This window comes from Schistocerca serialis, chromosome 6 (assembly GCF_023864345.2).
Source record: "Schistocerca serialis cubense isolate TAMUIC-IGC-003099 chromosome 6, iqSchSeri2.2, whole genome shotgun sequence".
In the NCBI taxonomy this organism is placed as follows: domain Eukaryota; kingdom Metazoa; phylum Arthropoda; class Insecta; order Orthoptera; family Acrididae; genus Schistocerca; species Schistocerca serialis.
The window spans coordinates 216,118,470-216,136,167 of NC_064643.1; the positions used below are offsets into that span (position 1 = coordinate 216,118,470).

At 43.3% G+C, this 17,698-nt stretch overlaps 1 protein-coding gene across 1 annotated transcript in view; it reads right to left on the minus strand.

Moving 5' to 3' along the window:
* The window catches only part of LOC126484768 (probable cytochrome P450 6a13), a 58,287-nt gene that overhangs the window by 35,179 nt on the left and 5,410 nt on the right, over positions 1-17,698 (minus strand). Inside the window, exons 3-4 of the mRNA XM_050108365.1 lie at positions 5,433-5,695; positions 846-1,039 (exon numbers count right to left, since the gene is read on the minus strand). Coding sequence (XP_049964322.1) covers positions 846-1,039; positions 5,433-5,695 — 457 coding nt within the window. The remainder of the gene's footprint in view (positions 1-845; positions 1,040-5,432; positions 5,696-17,698) is intronic.

Sequence of the window (17,698 nt, forward strand, 5' to 3'; positions counted from 1 at the left end):
GAGTATGGCGAACTCATCCTGGTGCTCTTTGCGTCATGCACGTACACTGTATGCTGAGGAAAAACAAATTTATTATAGGGGTGGACATGGTCTCCAAGGGTAGATACTTTCTTGCGTTCACCCATTGTGCCTTCCTGAATGACGAGGGAACCCGGGGATGCAACGATGTTCCCCAGACCATAAAGCTCCCTCCTGTTTACAGGATGTTTGCTTTCGCGCTGTACATGCCAACAACCATCCGCCTGATGCAACATACTACGTGGTTCATCAGAAAAGCCCACCTGTCGTCACTCAGTGGATGTCCAGTTGCAGCGTTCTTGTACAAATTTCAGCCTTCGTAGCCGATGGACAGCAGTCAGCATGGGTGCATGAACCAGGTTCCTACTGCAGGGGCCTATATGCAGCAACGTTCGTAGAGGAGACCCTGTTGGTAGACCCTTGGTTCATCTGGGCGGTCAGATGTTCAACAGTTGCACGTCTGTTCGTCCGTACACATCTCTGCAGCCGTCGTTCACCCTTGCCATCTATATCCCGTCGTACACAACAGTTGCCTCGGCGGCGGTTTTGGATAGTGTGTTTTCCGCGTCCCTCTGACATACTTGTATACCCTCCTCTGCTAGTGCTGCCGCCTGCAGCCTGTTTGTGGATACTGACGTTGTCGTGTAACATAGCCAGTGGTCATTTTAGTGTCACTGGACCGTATGGTTGCGTGATCCCCATTTGCGATTATTTCGATCCAGTTTTTTGTAATACGTGTTTATTGAAAGAGATTCAGATATGATTTATAAGTTAACAATAAAATACATATTTCATCATTATTGTTGTGGTGTATGTCGTTCACTTACTCCAGTTACTGTCGTTGTCGTCATGGGCCTTCGCACTACCAGATTTCTCGTCATCCATGAAGCCTCTGTTCTTGAGCTGTATCAGCAGGTGCATGAAGTCATTGCGCTCCACGTTGTTACTCTCCCGGTAGTTCACTGTATCCCTCACCATATCCTCGAAGTACTTGAGAACTTCCTTTCTGCCTACAATCGCCCTGAAAGATGAGGTAGACAGCAAACAACGAAATTAGTAACGTTGTGATAAAAGTTAATGGAATTTTGATAAAGTTGTGAAGAATGGAAGACACTAACGCCATTTGTAGCTATAAAATAGTAGCAAAGTTTTCACTTTTGATTCTATGCACTGCAATGGGGTGGTTCTAGATGAAAGGTGGATCGTGACAAATAAATAAAAACACCTACAGCCGACCTTATGATTTTATTTTATTTTGTCGCTACCAGTTTCAACGCTTCAGTGCCTGAAGATGACGTACTCAATTGTTGAAAGGACGGCTGTAGGTGTTTTTATTTGTTTGTCACGATAGTAAATGGCCGTCGCCCCAGAGACCTCCTGCTAAAGGGATGGACATACAAAAGCTTTCCTTGGAAAGTCCCCCAGTGCTAACAGTACAACTGCATAAAACACTTGGGTGCACATTCAATGAAACGGATATTATTATTCCCATAGTGCAAACATGATGCATCCACGTGGATACTAAGACATAGTATTGTTGTCCTTTTGAAGGGAAACAGACTTAATCGTAAATGTATGATCTATTCTTAACAGTTTCTGAGATACAGCTGGTTAAAACTGCCATGTACATGATTTACGCTAGTGATGTTAAAGACACTAATGTACTTCGTTAATAGTTTCTTTTTAGCCATCGTGAGGAAATGCGACATCAGTCTACAGTGTGCTATGTTGCTAATCGATCCTGATAAATTGGAGATGGTCCGTGCATCTGGCTTTTATAAGAATGCGCAGTTTAAGGGCCGCAGTAGCAAGGAACTCAATTTTGGCCAACTGCACGTACACTGATTATTATTATTATTATTATTATTATTATATTATTTAAATCTTAAACAAATACCTGTGACCTGTATTCGTGATCAGCTGCCGTTCTGTTTGCCTGATAAGCTATTCTATTCTAATACTCATAGAAACTGCAAAACTGCAACTGAAACTTTATTCCGTAGAAGCAGAAGAGACCATTTATGTAGTGAAATACATTGCCTAGTTTCAAGATAAAAGTAGTGTTATTTTTTAAAAATTGGGAATTGTAATTGTGAAATTATATTTTTTAAAGTACCACGGAGAAAAACGTCGACGGAGATACTCTTAACTGCTCAGTGTTATTTAACCAACAGTAAATTGGAAAGACCGATTTAACCAAAGTATTTATCAACACCATTCTCTAAATTAATGGACCAATTCATACATGAGAAATCAATTAAATGAAATTCGTAAGTTTTATGTATCAAGATTAAACGATATAATAGCGGTCACTAGCATGTTTTGTTCACTGCGGGCTACTTCATAGCATATCTCCAGTGTATGGAATTTCACGTTGATTTTTCGTCAGTGTAGATGTGGTCCACGCTGATGAACCACCTTACTGCAAAATGATAACGGGCGGATTTCCTAAGGTCGAAGTGGCCCTTGGAAGCTTGTCAACGGACTGCGGGGTTTACTCAAGGTTCTGTTTTTCGTCCACGGTTGGAGACACAGGGTGCTATAAAGGAATGCCTGAGGATGCAAACTCACTTTTATCTCTCAAAAGACTTGAGAAAGAGGTTTCCGTTAATAACAAAACACAGCGACTAAGACGAAACTGCGTTTGGGCAGTTTATTCGTTCATCACCATTTCTAGCCTCCAGGAACGTTTACACGAAGAGAGGGTTTAACTTTTGCGCTTCTTCAGAAAAAAAAGGTTTAAAACACGGAGCTCGTATTCAGAAGGAATTCCCGTGTGACAGTAAAACGTACAACCCATAAATTTGAAGGCTGTATCAGAATCATGTATACCAGAGGAAGCAAAGCTGTTACTCTGATTCAATAACACTGATTAGTTCCATGATTAGTGAGAGTAAATCTGCACAAATAGTATGGATAAGCCACAAGAACATGTCAAACTGATTCTCTCTCGCCGAAAAACATCAAAACACCCACAAAAATTTGTCACATGTCAACGCAGAGGAAATATGTGGCAGTGTTACATTTGTTACATCTTCCACGAGACTTATCTTCTAAAAATTTTTAAATACTGTTGGAGTACCGCAATATTATATAATCACCAAATAATATGTTACGTTCTGTGTTCCAATTTATGTTATCTTTTCTTTGATAATTATGTGAAAAATGGGTTTTTGGAAACACCCCATGAATTTTTTTAATACACACCTTGAATATCGAGTAGCGTAGTTTCCTGGGACGTTTAAGGCGAGAACATGAAATGTTATTGAATATAGACGGATAGAAGTTACATAGATCGGAAGACATCTAGATTGACTGTGTGTCGGCTCCGGGATTCCTGTTTGGATACCGTGAGGCTTGCATGAAAATTTGGTTAAATTTCCACATTTAACTTACGACCTAGGATTTCCATTCAAAGGACTATGAACAACTACAATCAACTACAATTATTCAGAATCTTGTGACAAAAGTCGAAAGAAAAAGGTACTGTCATGAAAAAAAATCTGACGGGGATTGCGAACAGCTGTTAAATATTTTATAAAATGCATGATAGAAATTATGCCCCTAGTTATCACTACCAGTTTCCGTTAATAACGGTCATAACTGTATAAAAGTTCTTATATTATTTATGTGTCATGTCATACCTACATAGCAGTGGTATTAATAGAGTCCCAACAGAACTGCAGGATATTAAAAGAACTAACAGGCATCGGTACTCAAGGGGTAGTGAATCAGACGTGAAAGCCGCATCTGACACACCACCTCTTGAGCACCGATACCTGTTTGTTCTTTTAATATCCTGCAGTTCTGTTGGGGCTGTATTAATAATAAAGGACATACAGACAGATGTGTGCCACGCCATTTTGTAAAAAAAAAAAAAAAAAATTATTAGCTTCTCCGTTAATAAAGACATGTCCATGTACATAAACAGACATATAAGATTATCTATGAGCTAAATATTTTTGTTTCAGAGATCCCGATTCAACGCTTTCCAAATTGTACAACGATTTGACAGAGAGAGGATATTTCACAATTTCGTAGTGACGCACACACGAATCCGCTTATGCGGACATGATACCTTTCGCTGATATCAGTGAAAATTTAAGAATCTGAAGTTTCATAGAGAGCTCCAAGATTTTTTTCCTGCCTGTTATTAATATTTACGATCCCTTTCAAATATAGTAACAGTTCTCATCAGCTTCAAATAGTTCTGCATCGACATAGAACAGAAAGCTCTGTTGTTGTAATTCAGGGTTACCCACAAGTACCTCCACGGTTTCAGAAGGCGACTGTGCGAAAACTCCTTCAAAGCAAACACCAGACACATACCTGCGGATAGAACACCCCTCCAAGTTCATATTCGTAATTTTTGCCATGGCGATGTTGTACTAGGGAGCAAGCATGTCAGAGTACGTAGTTAAATCATCTACTCCATATTTTGGTTTCGAGCTCTCACCTGCAGACAGGCAACCCAATGAAAAGATTTCTGGAAGCAGCACGCACTCGCGCCTTCCCAAGGAATTTGTATCAACGTCTCCAATGAATATCATGCACGTATTGACGCTTGCCGTGTCACAAGCGGTGCCCATACTGAGCACCTGCAATGTGCGTTATAAACTGGAGAGATACTCTATCCACTGCTAAGTGTCAATTTCCAATATATCCTCTAATTTTCACGCTGTCGTCTTCTGAAACCCCAGAGTACTTATGAATAACGCTCTATATCGACAGAAAATGGACTGATGTGGAGAAAATACATAGAATTGTATGTTTATGAGCGACATGACGTAAACACTAAGGGATATATTCCGGGCAAAATGGCCGAACACAAACTAAAGTTAAAAAATGATGAAATTCCTCCAGCTGTATTATGGTGTTGGTTTTATTGGCAACTACTAGTATTAGACACATACGGTTGCTGTCAACAAGTATGGGCCTGAAGACGATCTTGTAACAACATCAAAACTAGTTGCCAATAAAACCAACACTTTAATACAGCTGGAGGAATTTCGTCATTTTTAACATATATTGTACTAGCATTGGTTGGTAGGACAAGTTTTGAGGCATCAAGGGATCACAAATTTAGCATTGGAGGGCAGCGTGGAGGGCAAAAATCGTAGAGGGAGACCAAGAGATGAATACACTAAGCAGATTCAGAAGGATGTAGGTTGCAGTAGGTACTGGGAGATGAAGAAGCTTGCACAGGATAGAGTAGCATGGAGAGCTGCATCAAACCAGTCTCAGGACTGAAGACCACAACAACAACAATTGTACTAGCTGACGTCCCAAGTCGTCCGTTTCAGTTATGGATATACGAAGAACAAACTAAAGTGGATCATTGTTTTACATTTTGTAGACGTCTTCAGATAGCAACGGCTTTCAGAGTGCCTTGCAATAACGCTGCTTTTACTCACCTGAAGAGTTTCGCAGTAGGTGGATGGACAGCAAGTAACAGCTGTTCCACCCTGTCCGATGTGTAGAACTCGAACAGTTTGCGGCCCCACACCCGAAACTCAGCGTCCGGATCGCGCTGGCAGTTGCACTTGACGCCAAAGGCGACGCTCCCGATGACATCTATCGTGAACCTAGCCGAAACGTCGCGAATCTCTACAACTTTCTCGCTCCTCGCTGCGTCGTCCAGGACTTCCACCATCTCACGGCCGCATCTGTCTATCGTCTGCAAGCGGCAAATGTACAACCATATGAAGCTCTACATTTCATGACGTGGTGAATGACATATGTACAAAGACGTCCAAAAGTAAATTTACAGTCGAATGACAGTTCCAACGTACAATCATATCAAGCTCTCCTTTTTATTTTCGGGGTAAATGACATGTGCAAAAATGTTCAGGAATAAATTTGGCTTCGAGTGACAGGTTCGAGAGGAACAAACTATAGGAACAGGTCAAAGCCAGAATATTTAGTACGCTAATGAGCAACTCAGTTACATGTAGGTATTGTTTTGGAGAAAGGATGCTCCTGCCACAAACGCGATTGGAATAGTTCCGGATCACGTAACCAGGACGTCAACAAATGTTTTGGCCATCGGTGTGTCAGCGGAGCACAGAATAAGTTAGATAGTTGACAATGGACAGGTTGCGAATACCCGTTGTGTGGGACACTGTATCTCCGGGGTCATTTTAAGCACTAGGCTTTAAATGTGTCACTGTGATAAGTGTATCTTGCATACTTTGATTCCGGGAAAACTCACGCTGTCAGAGGCAATCACGGTGGCCGACAAAGTCTTGAAGAGGTATTCTGGTATGGAGGATGTTTATACGGTACGAAGCGAACACATGTTAGTGTGCCATTGTCCCTCAACAGCGAATTTTGTAGGGTTTTACTGTTGTATCGTGCTCATCCGTCTTTTCGCCCACAACATCTGCATATAATGGAGGGCGCAGTCGCTCTCTAATTGTATCAAAATAATTTAAGAAACTTGAGCATCAGTTGTGTTGTAGGACTGATAATTAAACAATAGAACAGCTCATTACAAGAATATGTCTTCCCTGAGGTGTATAACAGAGAAGGGGCGCGTTGAAGAAAAGACGATAGCTAAGTGCTTAACGTCCCGTTAACAACGAGGGCATTAGAGAAAGAGCTTTAGCTCATAGTGGGGCGGAATAGTTGCAGCGACCACTGTTACGGCCACTAAGGTGCAACACACTCTCTATTAAACAGAAAATATGGATAAACTGTAATCAGCATGAAACACAACAAAAGTGCCTAATAGTTTTTTCGCGTAATTTATTCTTCAACCATAATGTAGCTATGATGTAATTTCTGTCAAAGGTATCTTTTATTATTTCATTGTTGTTGTTGTTGTGGTCTTCAGTCCTGAGACTGGTTTGATGCAGCTCTCCATGCTACTCTATCCTGTGCAACCTGCTTCGTCTCCCAGTAACTACTGCAACCTAAATCCTGCTTAGTGTATTCATCTCTTGGTCTCCCTCTACGATTTTTACCCTCCACGCTGCCCTCCAACACTAAATTGGTGATCCCTTGATGCCTTAGAACATGTCCTACTAGTCAAGTTCTGCCACAAATTTCTCTTCTCCCCAATCCTATTCAATACCTCCTCATTAGTTACGTGATCTACCCACCTTATCTTCAGCATTCTTCGGTAGCACCACATTTCAAAAGCTTCTATTCTCTTCTTGTCCAAACTGGTTATCGTCCATGTTTCACTTCCATACATGGTTACACTCCATACAAATACTTTCAGAAACGACTTCCTGACATTTAAATCTATACTCGACGTTAACAAATTTCTCTTCTTCAGAAACGCTTTCCTTGCCATTGCCAGTCTACATTTTATATCCTCTCTACTTCGACCATCATCAGTTATTTTGCTCCCCAAATAGCAAAACTCCTTTACTACTTTAAGTGCCTCATTTCCTAATCTAATTCCCTCAGCATCATCCGACTTTATTCGACTACATTCCATTATCCTCGTTTTACTTTTGTTGATGTTCATCTTCTATCCTCCTTTCAAGACACTGTCCATTCCGTTCAACTGCTCTTCCAAGTCCTTTGCTGTCTCTGACAGAATTACAATGTCATCGGCGAACCTCAATGTTTTTATTTCTTCTCCATGGATTTTAATACCAACTCCGAATTTTTCTTTTGTTTCCTTCACTGCTTGCTCAATATACAGATTGAATAACATCGGGGAGAGGCTACAACCCTGTCTCACACCATTCCCAACCACTGCTTCCCTTTCATGTCCTTCGACTCTTATAACTGCCATCTGGTTTCTGTACAAGTTGTAAATAGCCTTTCGCTCCCTGTATTTTACCCCTGCCACCTTCAGAATTTGAAAGAGAGTATTCCAGTCAACATTGTCAAAAGCTTTCTCTAAGTCTACAAATGCTAGAAACGTAGGTTTGCCTTTCCTTAATCTAGCTTCTAAGATAAGTCGTAGGGTCAATATTGCCTCACGTGTTCCTATATTTCTATGGAATCCAAACTGATCTTCCCCAAGGTCGGCTTCTACTAGTTTTTCCATTCGTCTGTAAAGAATTCGTGTTAGTATTTTGCAGCCGTGACTTATTTAACTGATAGTTCGGTAATTTTCACATCTGTCAACACCTGCTTTCTTTGGGATTGAAATTATTATATTCTTCTAGAAGCCTGAGGGTATTTCGCCTGTCTCATATATCTTGCTCGCCAGATGGTAGAGTTTTGTCAGGACTGGCTCTCCCAAGGCTGTCAGTAGTTCTAATGGAATGTTGTCTTCTCCCAGAGCCTTGCTTCGACTCAGGTCTCTCAGTGCCCTGTCAAACTCTTCACGCAGTATCATATCTCCCATTTCATCTTCATCTACATCCTCTTCCATTTCCATAATATTGTCCTCAAGTACATCGCCATTGTATAGACCCTCTATATACTCCTTCCACCTTTCTGCTTTCCCTTCTTTGCTTAGAACTGGGTTTCCATCTGAGCTCTTGATATTCTTACAAGTGGTTCTCTTTTCTCCAAAGGCCTCTTTAATTTTCCTGTAGGCAGTATCTATCTTACCCCTGGTGAGACAAACCTCTACATCCTTACATTTGTCCTCTAGCCATCCCTGCTTAGCCATTTTGCACCTTCCTGTCGATCTCATTTTTGAGACGTTTTATTCCCTTTTGCCTGCTTCATTTACTCCATTTTTATATTTTCTCCTTTGATCAATTAAGTTCAATATTTCTTCTGTTACCCAAGGATTTCTAGTAGCCCTTGTCGTTTTACCTACTTGATCCTCTGCTGCCTTCACTACATCATCCCTCAAAGCTACCCATTCTTCTTCTACTGTATTTCTTTCCCACATTCCTGTCAATTGTTCCCTTATGCTCCCCTTGAAACTCTGTACAACCTCTGGTTCTTTCAGTTTATCCAGGTCCCATCTCCTTAAATTCCCACCTTTTTGCAGTTTCTTCAGTTTTAATCTACAGTTCATAACCAATAGATTGTGGTCAGAGTCCACATCTGCCCCTGGAAACGTCTTACAATTTAAAACCTGGTTCCTAAATCTGTCTTACCATTATATAATCTATCTGAAACCTGTCAGTATCTCCAGGCTTCTTCCATGTATACAACCTTCTTTTATGATTCTTGAACCAAGTGATAGCTATCATTAAGTTGTGCTCTGTGCAAAATTCTACCAGACGGCTTCCTCTTTCATTTCTTACCCCCAATCCATATTCACCTACTACGTTTCCTTCTCTTCCTTTTCCTACTACCGAATTCCAGTCACCCATGACTATTAAATTTTCGTCTCCCTTCACTATCTGAATAATTTCTTTTATTTCATCATACATTGCTTCAATTTCTTCGTCATCTGCAGAGCTAGTTGGCATATAAACTTGTACTACTGTGGTAGGCGTGGGCTTCGTGTCTATCTTGGCCACAATAATGCGTTCACTATGCTGTTTGTAGTAGCTTACCCGCACTCCTGTTTTTTATTCATTATTAAACCTACCCCTGCATTCCCCCGTTTTGATTTTGTATTTATAACCCTGTATTCGCCTGAGCAAAAGTCTTGTTCCTCCTGCCACCTAACTTCACTAATTCCCACTATATCTAACTTTAACCTATCCATTCCCCTTTTTAAATTTTCTAACCTACCTGCCCGATTAAGGGATCTGACATTCCACGCTCCGATCCGTAGAACGCCAGTTTTCTTTCTTTTGATAACGACGTCCTCCTGAGTAGCCCTGCCCGGAGATCCGAATGGGGGACTATTTTACCTCCGGAATATTTTACCCAAGAGGACGCCATCATCATTTAACCATACAGTAAAGCTGCATGCCCTCGGGAAAAATTACGGCTGTAGTTTCCCCTTGCTTTCAGCCGTTCGCAGTACCAGCACAGCAAGGCCGTTTTGGTTAGTGTTACAAGGCCAGATCAGTCAATCATCCAGACTGTTGCCCCTGCAACTACTGAAAAGGCTGCTGCCCCTCTTCAGGAACCACACGTTTGTCTGACCTCTCAACAGATACCCCTCCGTTGTGGTTGCACCTACGGTACGGCTATCTGTATCGCTGAGGCACGCAAGCCTCCCCACCAACGGCAAGGTCCATGGTTCATGGGGAGGGGGGGGGGGGGGGAGGGGGTTATTTCATTAACGTTGTCATATAGTTAAATGTCAAAGAATTATCTCCAACGAACTGATTAAAAAAGAGTATTGTAATTAAGATGTAGCAGAAACGCTGGCCTGGTCAGGAAAGTTTGCGACTAAACAGAGCCAAAGAACACGTTTGAAGTGAGGAGTAGTGTCGCTGGGCGCGTTATGCGCGGAGTCGGTCAGAAGTAGTCGGCGGTGAGAGATGCTAGCGACTTGCGGTCAAGTGCAGACGTGGTGCGCCGGAATGTAAGGAATAAACTGCAAGATTTTAATACACACATCAAAAAAAGTTTTGCATCACCTCGGTTCCGAGAGTTCCGGAACCTGTACAGAAAATTGGAATAGAGATCAACACAAACGTCATTTCCGCCCATTTTATTTCTCATGAAAACCACACATTGCACGTTGAACCACCATACAGCGAGACGTTCAGAGGTGGTTGTCTAGATTGCTGTACATACCGGTACCTCTAATACCCAGTGGCACGTCCTCTTGCATTGATGCATGCCTGTATCCGTCGTGGCATGCTGTCCACAAGTTCATAAAGGCACTGTTGGTCCAGATTGTCCCACTGCTCAACGTTGATTCGGCATAGATTCCTCAGAGTGGTTGGTGGCTCACGTCGTCCATAAACAGCCCTTTTCAGTCTATCCCAGGCATGTTTGATAGGGTTCATGTCTGGATAACATGCTGGCCACTCTAGTCGAGCGATGTCGTTATCCTGAAAGAAGTCAGTCGCAAGATGTGCACGATAGGGGTGCGAATTGTCGTCCATGAAGACGAATGCTTCGCCAATATGCTGCCGATATGGTTGCACTATTGGTCGGAGGATGGCACTCACGTATCGTGTAAGGCGTTCAGCCTGACCGGGTTACCTCCAAACACGTCTCCGACGATTGTCTGGTTGAAGGCATATGCGACACTCATCGGTGACGAGAACGTGATGCTAATCCTGAGCCGTCCACTCAGCATGTTGTTGGGCCCATCTGTACTGCGCTGCATGGTGTCATGGTTACAAAGATGGACCTTGCCGTGGACGTCGGGAGTGAAGCTGCGCATCATGCAGCCTATTGCGCACAGTTTGAGCCGTAACACGACGTCCTGTGGCTGCACGAAAAGCATTATTCAACATGGTGGCGTTGCTGTCAGTGTTCGTCCGAGCCGTAATCCGTAGGTAGCGGTCATCCACTGCAGCAGTAGTCCTTGGGCGGCCTGAGCGAGGCATGTCATCGACAGTGCCTGTCTCTCTGTATCTCCTTCATGTCCGAACAACATCACTTTCGTTCACTCCGAGACGCCTGGACATTTTCCTTGTTGAAAGCCCTTCCTGGCACAAAGTAACAATTTCGGACGCGATCGAACCGCAGTATTGACCGTCTAGGCATGGATGAACTACAGACAACACGAGCCGTATACCTTCCTCCTGGTGGAATGACTGGAACTGATCGGCTGTAGGACCCGCTCCGTCTAATAGGCGCTGCTCATGAGTGGTTGCTTACATCTTTGGGCGGGTTTAGTGACATCTCTGAACAGTCAAAGGGACTGTGTCTGTGATACAATATCCACAGTCAACGTCTATCTTCTGGAGTTCTGGGAACTGGGGTGATGCAATTTTTTTTTTATCTTTGTATATAGCTAGGCATAAAAATGGTTCAAATGGCTCTGAGCACTATGGCACTTAACATCCGAGGTCATCAGTCCTCTACAACTTAGAACTACTTAAACCTACTAACCTAAGGACATCCATGTCCGAGGCAGGATTCGAACCTGCGACCGTAGCGGTCGCGCCATTCCAGACTGTAGTGCCTAGAACCGCTCGGCCACTCCGGCCGGCAGCCAGGCATATTCTATGATTTTAAATGGGAATGGTAGATGGTCATCAGGAGGAATTAATACTGAAGAAGAGTTCTGTGGCCTCAAACTTGTTACATTGAGCGACGATAAAGGGAGGCCATACATTGTCGACTAATAATGCCTTAAATTGTGTAGCACCAACACATCAAAGTCAGATCCGACCACATTCATCTTTAGATTGTTCAAGGCCAGCCAGCCTAGTAGATTTTCTTAACTCAATAACAAAGTGTTTAGTGCAGAAACTGCTATAGTATAAATGAACTTTACGTCAATCATTTACTTAACAGAGTCCTATCTTATCACTAATATTGATGTAAGAATACCAGTAGTGAAAGAATAGTAAAATACTGAAAGTAAGAAGCTTATTTATTTCGATAAATAAGATAAAGAAGTGCTATTTACAAAACGGAGAACTTCCTAGAACTGTCATTTAACGTCAGTAAACTTTGTTGCTTGGTAGAATAGCTAGTTAAAGAATAATGACCAACAGTAAAAGAGTAAAAGCATAATTTAAATGAATATTGACGAAACATTAATTGGGAATAATACATTTCATGTTTTTGTCTGCACTGCAAACTCTGTTCACATTTGCAAATTACGCAACAGTGTAATGTCAAATTACTTATTCTTCGCTATATGAAACATTACGAACTTTGCAGAAATAACTTGCCATAATAGAAAACAAGTATTTATGAACATCTGGACTTCTGAAATCAGTAACAGCATTACAGTGCGTAGCGCATAGCTACCCATTAAGCGAACTGTTTTGCAATCAATTAACTTTTACCTGCTTGTGTTCAGTGCAAATTATTCTGCTGGTTTTCTGATTAACTTTAATTCATGGTATTAACTGTCTTTTTACATCTGAGCTCGAGTCAATGCTTTGGCTTCCGTTCTCATAACAGATTCAGTTTATATACTCCAAATTTCACTATTTTCTATTTTTACCCTTTTTGTTAACATTTCGTTCGATCGTTATCGGTAAAAGTAGTCACACGATAGCTGTTTGGTTGTAGCTGTAGCTCCACTTATTCGGATTTTCATTATCCTTCGTAACAGATACCTTTCCAAACAACAAGGAATATTAGGTGCAAGAATCATTTTAAAAAAATCCTAATTAACTGGAAGTAACTTGACAGTTCATAATTCCAATCCATGCCGGGTCGTCGTAAATTGTGCAACACACCAAGAGAATAGTCCCAATAGTCGAGGATGAAGCAGATCTGTCAATAATCATTAGTATAGCAATTTAAAACATTGTCCAATAAAAAATCAAGTAAACAGGCAGGTAACGAAAGAATTGCCTAAGTGTCGTACAGACTTTAGCACAAGACGATTAGAAGTGTCTTTCAGCCACCAGGCCGCCAGGTTTCTGTCTCCTACTGCACGTCAGCGGCAAGGTCCTTGTGACGGTACGCTTGCGAATCTTAGCAGCCGCCGGACACTGCAAGGTCATCTCACAAAGATACTGGCATTGGTCTGGCTCTGAAGTAGCAAGGTTCTGCATGAGACACTAGCAGAGTACGAGCTATACAATTATTTCCACACCTTAAGACCAGAGAAAACAGGACTGGAAATTCGGTACACAGTGAATCCAGACCACCGAATAGTACAACTGCTGATACCATGTTAATCTCATCTACTGTTTGAAAACCGAAAAATGAAATACCGAGCATATCAAAAATGTTTTGTACCTGACGTGATGGCACTACTAAGAATGCAAGTGGATGGCTCGCTTTTCATATATCGCCGTTACTGTGCGTTTATCGCGCAGAAGCATACATTGCTTGCAGTAGGCTTGTGACCCTTGCGATGTCTGCTGAAGACACGAAGAACCAATATGAGCATAGCTTTTCTCATTTCTACACACATCAAAAAAAGTTTTGCACCTGGTCAGTTCCGAGAGTTCCGGAACCCGTACAAAAAATTGGAATAGAGATCAACATAAACATCATTTCCGCCTTTTTGTTGCTCATGAAAACCACACATTGCATGTTGTACCAACATACAGCGAGACGTTCAGAGGTGGTGGTCTAGATTGCTGTACATACCGGTACCTCTAATACCCAGTGGCACGTCCTCTTGCATTGATGCATGTCTGTATTCGTCGTGGCATACTATACAAAATTTCGTGAAGACACTGTTGGTCCAGATTGTCCTACTCCTCAGCGGTGATTCGGCGTAGATCCCTCACAGTGGTTGGTGGCTCACGTCGTCCATAAACAGCCCTTTCCAATCTATCCCAGGCATGTTCGATAGGGTTCATGTCTGGAGAACATGCTGGACACTCTAGTCGAGCGATGTCGTTATCCTGAAAGAAGTCAGTCGCAAACTGTGCACGATGGGGGCGCGAATTGTCATTCATGAAGACGAATGTCTCGCCAATATGCTGCCGTTATGGTTGCACTGTCGGTCGGAGGATGGAATTCACGTATCGTACAGCCGTTACGGCGCCTTCCATGACCACCAGCGGCGTACGTCGGCTCCACATGATGCCACCCCAAAATGGCAGGGAACCTCCACCTTACTGCACTCGCTGGACAGTGTGTCCAAGGCATTCAGCCTGACCGGGTTTCCTCCAAACACGTCTCCGACGATTGTCTGGTTGAAGGCATAAGCGACACTCGTTGGTGAAGAGAAAATGATGCCAATCCTGAGCGGTCCATTCGACGTGTTGTTGGGCCCATCTGTACCGCGCTGCATGGTGTCGTGGTTACAAAGATGCATCTCGTCATGAACGTCGGGAGTGAGGTTGAGCATCATGCAGCCTATTGCACACAGTTTGCGTTGTAACGCGACGTCATGTGGCTGCACAAAAAGCATTATTCAACTTGGAGGTGTTGCTGTCAGGGTTCCTCCGAGCCATAGTCCATAGGTAGCGGTCATCCACTATAGTAGTAGCCCTTGAGCGGCTCGAGCCCGGCATGTCATCGACAGTTCCTTTCTCTCTTTATCTCCTCCATTTCCGAACAACATCGATTTGTGTTGCAACTGCGACCAGGACGGTGGCGGGGTAGCACTGACGGAAGGCGCGGCGGGACCCGCGGAGAGGCCCGCAAACAACACAACGGAAAAGGACGGACACGACCACCGTAGCACAGACCGAATACGACAAGACCGAACAACAGAGTCACAAGGAAACAAACTCGTACACGAACCAGGAAGAAAGCAGTCTAGCGCAAGCGAGGTGTAAACCGACGTTAGCGAGATTAGACTGACTGGCTGAGCTTTTTTTTTTCTTTATTGATTTTCAATTCCCCCCAAAGGGCGCGGGCTGGCAGCAGCTTAGTACGCTGCTCTACAGCCTACAGCCTTTTTTTAAAAAAAAGGAAGAAGAAAGAAACAAGGAAAAACAGGCGACTAAATGGTGACTTAAAAATGCGGAAAGTTAAAACAGAAAGCAAAAGGGGTTAGCAATGTTGATAAAATACACAGGAATCAGACAAGTAACATAGTAGACACACAATTAAAAAATATGGCGACAGTCTGGTTTCTGTTCGCAAGAGATAAAAAAAATCACACCCAGCGACAGTACGATGGCTGTTCGCTACACTTCCCAAAAGACACAACACGGAACACTCACTGGAAAAACACACACTGTAAAACACTGCACAAATATGGCACCCCCGAGCCAAAGGCAGATTTGGGGGGGGGGGGGGGGACCTGGAGGAGTGGGTTAGTTGGTTGGTTGGTTGGTTGGTTTGGGGGAAGAGACCAAACAGCGAGGTCATCGGTCTCATCGGGTTAGGGAAGGACGGAGAAGGAAGTCGGCCGTGCCCTTTCAAAGGAACCATCCCGGCATTTGCCTGGAGTGATTTAGGGAAATCACGGAAAACCTAAATCAGGATGGCTGGATGCGGGATTGAACCGTCGTCCTCCCGAATGCAAGGAGGAGTGGGAAAAACAAGGAGGGAGGAGTGGAAAAAAACGAAAAGGTGGGGGGGGGACGACCAAGGAGGGAGAGGACTCATAAAGGGGGGGAGGGGAGTGGCTGAGCGAGTGGCCGGTGCTTAAGTACGCTATCGGGGGCGCCGCTATTGGCCGCTGGGACCACGTGTTCCATTGTGGCGGCCCCACACTAAAAGCGGGCCAGGAGGCGCGCGCCGCCACAGCTTACGGTGCAGCGACCTCTATGGGTCTTCGACGTCCATGACGTCTGGCGCGGATTCAAATTCCGCGGCGCGCGGTACCAGAATTTGTTTCACTCCGAGACGCCTGGACACTTTTCTCGTAGAAAGCCCTTCGTGACACAAAGTAACAATGCGGACGCGATCCAACTGCGGTATTGACCATCTAAGCATGGTTGAACTACAGACAACACGAGCTGTATACCTCCTTCCTGGTGGAATGACTGGACTGATCGGCTGTGGGTCGCCCTCCATCTAATAGGCGCTGCTCATTCATGGTTGTTTACATCTTTGGGTGGGATTAGTGACATCTCTGAACAGTCAAAGGGACTGTGTCTTTGATACAATATCCACAGTCAATGTCTAACTTCAGGAGTCCTGTTAACCGGGGTGATACAAAACGTTTTTTTTTATATGTGTAGTAGAAGCTAGTGAACCGCTATCTCCAAGATATTTCATTAACAGGTTGTCGATCATTAGTGAGAGAGAAATCTTTTGCAGCCGCTGTGTGAAGGGGTTCAACTGTGGCTATAACATGTTTACACTGCTGTGGCGTTGTTAGTGCGACGTGGTGTGGCTTTTGGAAGCTTCCATCACATGTCATTGCTTGCTGCACTATATAAAGTGCATTTTTCTGTGCGGTAACTGAATGTATGTATGTTTAGCAAAACAATCTGGGAATTCCAGATATCGCTTCCTGCTGTTTCTACAGCGAGATTTGATGTTAGAGGGACTACGTGAGGATTGTCTATCAAATGCTGTTGGTTTGTTGTTTGGGCTTTATCCCTAGAAATATGTCAGGCTTTGAATGCGGAGAAGGACGATGAAGGTCAATACTCGATCTGATCTCGCTTACTGTGGTGTGAATGGGAATTTCATTTTATGAAACAACCTCACTTCATCAAAATTTTGCTGTGCTGCATACGACAGCTCAAAATAGTGCTATGTTGCATCGATATCTCATACGTTCTTGCTATTGTTAATAGTGTTGTTAATTTCAGTTCCTCTGTACAAAAATATCTTTATCAGGTGCTTGAGTAATTATTACATGACACACTAAATATTTAGCATAGGACTGTTAATACATTTATGCGTCAGCTCTGTGCCTATACCGTTTATAACTGGTGCAACTTCCTGTCAATTCTGCTCGTAACACTTAGAGAGCAAATTATTGATTTTAGACAAACCTAAACACTCACGTTTATCGTGAGAACGTAATTTTTGTTGAAGACACAATGTTCGGAGGTTAAAAAGAGCAGAAAATAATTCTGTTCAGCAACATCGATTATGCTGCTCGCCTAGAAGTGGAACTGTAAACGTCTGTAGTATGAGTCCCAGTCTTCATCTTTAGGATGAACAGGCGCGATTGGCGGTGGTGGACCCTGTCCAGGATTGATGAGCTACTGTAACATAAACTGCTGCTGTGCCACAGTCCAAGTCCATCGGAATGAGGAATTGACATGTATGGATTCAGGTGATCGGCCAGCCGAGCTGGCCGAGCGGTTCTAGGCGCTTCAGTTCGGAACTGCGCGACTGCTACGATCGCAGGTTCGAATCCTGCCTCGGGCATGGATGTGTGTGATGTCCTTAGGTT